We start from the raw sequence: 3,751 nt of genomic DNA on the forward strand, positions 1-3,751 counted from the left end.
CTTGATTTTATTTTTTCAATTTTAGACTTTACCCAATTACTTTCTACCCAGAGGATGAAGGTTTAGGTCTCTTACATTCCTGCTCCAACCTCCAGTCCCATAACCCTCACAAAAAGTTTCCCTTCTCTCCTCTTCCCAATGTAATTATATAAAAAAAAATCTGTGGTTAAGTTAATCTTCCTCATTTATATTTACCGTTTAGGTGTTCATGGTTGACTCATTTTGGTGTATTATGATTAAGTTTCCTCTTTTTTTACTGGGTTTTTTCTTAGGGTAATAATAATTGCCTTTTTTGTGGTTTAGTTTATAATTAGCTCACAATTCAGCCTCAGCAGAGCCATAGAACTCATTTTGGTAAATGGAATACCCTAGGTAATTTATCAGTCTCTGTTCTCTCTGTCACTTTTTTTGCTCTCTCCTGCTTTTCTTAATGCTCTGCGGTAACAATTCTAATCTGAACCGGTTACTCTTTAGTTTATCTTCACACCCATCATTCTGGGATTTTCACTTCACCATCATTACAAGAATTCTCTTCATCTCTTTGTTGTGTTAGACCCTTTTTCTCTTTTCATTTTCCTCTGGTTGCTTTTGGAGAAAGGGTGCATGAGAGGTAAACTTTTTGAGAAGTTGTATGTCTGAAAATGTCTTTATTCTAAGCTCCTGCCTAATTGTTAGTTTAACTGGATACCAGATTCTAGGGTGGAATTTATTGAAACACAAATTACACTGATTGTTTTCTAGCATGTGTTATTGCTATTGCTATTGAAAATTCAAGTGACATTTAGATTCCTGATCCTTTTCATGTGATGATTTTTTTTTTTTCTGGAAACTTTTAGATTCTTGTTTTACACACAGGGTTCTGAAATCTCATGATGTGTGGAAGGCCATGGCTAGTCCTTTCCTAGGCTGTGATGGTGCAGTGAGAAATGGAAGGAGGAGGGACGTCATCGCTGTGGTACAGCATGGATTGCATTATATGGTGCTAGGTGGACCCTGAAGTGTGTACATAGCCTTCTCCCAGCCTGATGTTTGAAAGTTAGGATGCCGGGGGTTCTTTCCTTGGTCCTTCTCACCTTCAGGTTTCTTGCTCTGGGGCCGTGTTCACCCTTAAACTTAAGATTCTCCTGTATGAGGAACTAGAGAAGCAGTAGGGACCTACATCTACTCCATTGTATCTTCAATTTTATATACCTCCTCTACACTGGTAAATTAAGTAATTTTCCCAGTATAAAATTGTATTATTTTAACACACACTATGTAGTATAATGACATGGTAGCATTTTACGTAGTCCTTGTTGCCCATTTGTTCTTTGGGAACTCTGTGTGTGCTAATTCTTCCTGAGGAATGGAGTTCTAATTTCAGTTCTATTCATCACCTCAATAGTCATGTTATGGCAGATAGATAGATGATAGATGTTCACTTGTTCCCTTTAATCTGCTGAATTTTTTCCAGGTAGGGCTTTTACTATCATTACTAGTACTAAGCTCTATGTCATGATAAAAGGGGCTGTCTGTATTGATGTGGACAGGGTTAAGGGAAACCAACTCTAGCAACAGCAACTAGTGCTTTAGCAGCCCTGAGCATGAAGAGCTAAGGAGGGGAAGAGCTTATTAGACTGGAGAGATTATCTGTGGGGGAGAGGTCTGTTGATGAGAGCTGTGGCTTTTGATAAAAAGCCACAGCTGACAAGTGGCAGTCTGGCAGGGAGGAAGACAGAAGAATAAATGCCCAGCCCTTACCATCCCACCCTCCAGTCTCCTGGTGTCTGCCAATGGTGTTACACCCACTGGAAGCCAGTGTCAAGGGCATCCTTTGATGTAGTCCATAAAGGTTAGCCTCCTGGGGCACTGAGAAGGGTGGAAAATGGTGGTGGAGACTCTCCAGCCCAGTCAGGTTTTAAGATGTTTTTGGAACCTAGGGACATTCTATTTTTGGAAGAAGAAAGGTTAGACTGGAAGAGCTAAGTGTGACCCTCATGGACAGATCTGTCTTACAGGGAGTTGATTACTTATCTTTTACTCTGAATATTTGAATTAGTTTGCAATTAACTGACTTTTATGTTTTCTATAGAATTTGTAACATATACCAATCTTATTGTTAGAATAACATTTGTTGCTAAACCTGCCCATTTTCTCCCTTCTCATTGCTACAACTTGCCAATGAATACCATATTTTTTCCTGCACATCTATTAGCTTTTATAGCACTCTTCCCGATGCAAAAAACAGCTAAGTATGTATCTATATCAGGCAATAGGGGATGTATGCAGCATCTTAGCAATTTCATGTTTATTCTACATTCCTCTCATTTCTATTCGAGATGAATAGGCGCACACTGCCTGGTTCAGAGTGATTGTAACAATTTTTGCCTTTCAAGGGAAAGCTCTCAGTAGATGCTTTCCTCTGCAGCCTTTCTTACCTAAAGATGTGGACTTTGTTTTGATTAGAATGTGTCCTGCTTTTAACAGTGGGTGTTTTCGTTTTTAGGTAAGTGACAGTTTGCTCTTTGATACCTCAGATGACGAGGAGCTGAGAGAACAGCTGGATATGCATTCGATCATCGTCTCCTGTGTTCACGATGAACCCCTCTTCACCGCAGATCAGGTATAAAGGAGATATTCATTAACATAAGGAAAGGTGACTCTAGAGCTGAAAATTGATTTCTTATTGTGGCAATAAATGATGGCTTTTGGAATTTACTTATTTTTCTTATATTTTCTAGTTTATACAGGCTTAACAGTCAGCTCTTCCACTGAGGGGAAAAAAAAAGAAAGTATATGTAATCTGAAGCAGAAGGGATTATGTTACTTGGAAAGATTTCCAACATAAGCATTGTTAAAGAGTACAGCAAGTTAGTACAGGAAGTTACTAAGGGAGGGGTATTACTTAAAATCAGAAAAATCATGTGAATTTCCTGGTTTCTTTAGATTTATCCATGCATGGAAAAACTATAAAATATCTGTAGAAATTATTTAATTTCTTTAAAACCCTGGGTAAAAATCATTAGCACTTATTAGAAGTACATATTGTGTACCCCAGAAAGAAGTGAGCATTATTCTTATGGAATGCTCTAATAATGTCAACTCTGTATTCATTTAAAACCAGTTGAATCAGCTTTCTCATTTTCTGAATACTCTTCCCACCTCTGTTGTATTGTCATAATGTGATGCAAGAACTTCTTCCTGAAATAAAATATTCCATGGATACTCGAGCTGTGCATTCTACCACAGTCTATTTTTAGGCTGGAAAGACAAGGTCAGTAAGGAGATATATTATGGCAAGGTTGGGAGGAGTACATTAGAAAGGTACATTAAAATATTGTCATTTTGATGCTCCTTGGTCATATCTGTGGTTGGATTGTTCTAGGCCTGGAAAGAATGTGGTGCTTAAAACGCAAGGTAATAATAGGTTGGTGGACTGTTTTGAGGTAGCGCGTGATATTCCAGGGAAGGACATGACCCTGAGAGTTCATTGTCCCCTCAGTGATCTGCCTGAATGCCACAAACTATCCCTGTTTTTGAGACTCAGAGTAACAGATTTTGTGGCCCCCTTGAGTGTCTCATTGTAGGATTTTACAATGCCTATTTTGGAAAGTCTTCTCGTACTTAACATTGTCCTACATCCTTCAGATTTGCTTTTGTTTTTCCTCAGTAGAAGTGTTAACTGTTAAGCTTGTTGGTTCATAAAGCGTGTTAAATACACTCATAATGTTTTACTCCTCCATTTAATTGTATTTAATAGTTTTTTTTTTTT

At 38.1% G+C, this 3,751-nt stretch overlaps 1 protein-coding gene across 1 annotated transcript in view; it reads left to right on the forward strand.

Moving 5' to 3' along the window:
* Positions 1-3,751, forward strand: part of FEZ2 (fasciculation and elongation protein zeta 2 (zygin II)) — a 56,973-nt gene that overhangs the window by 11,532 nt on the left and 41,690 nt on the right. Inside the window, exon 3 of the mRNA XM_012653839.1 lies at positions 2,486-2,602. Within this exon, the coding sequence (XP_012509293.1) occupies positions 2,486-2,602 (117 nt within the window). The remainder of the gene's footprint in view (positions 1-2,485; positions 2,603-3,751) is intronic.

Source organism: Propithecus coquereli, unplaced genomic scaffold (genome assembly GCF_000956105.1).
Source record: "Propithecus coquereli isolate 6110/MARCELLA unplaced genomic scaffold, Pcoq_1.0 Scaffold43, whole genome shotgun sequence".
NCBI classification, from domain to species: domain Eukaryota; kingdom Metazoa; phylum Chordata; class Mammalia; order Primates; family Indriidae; genus Propithecus; species Propithecus coquereli.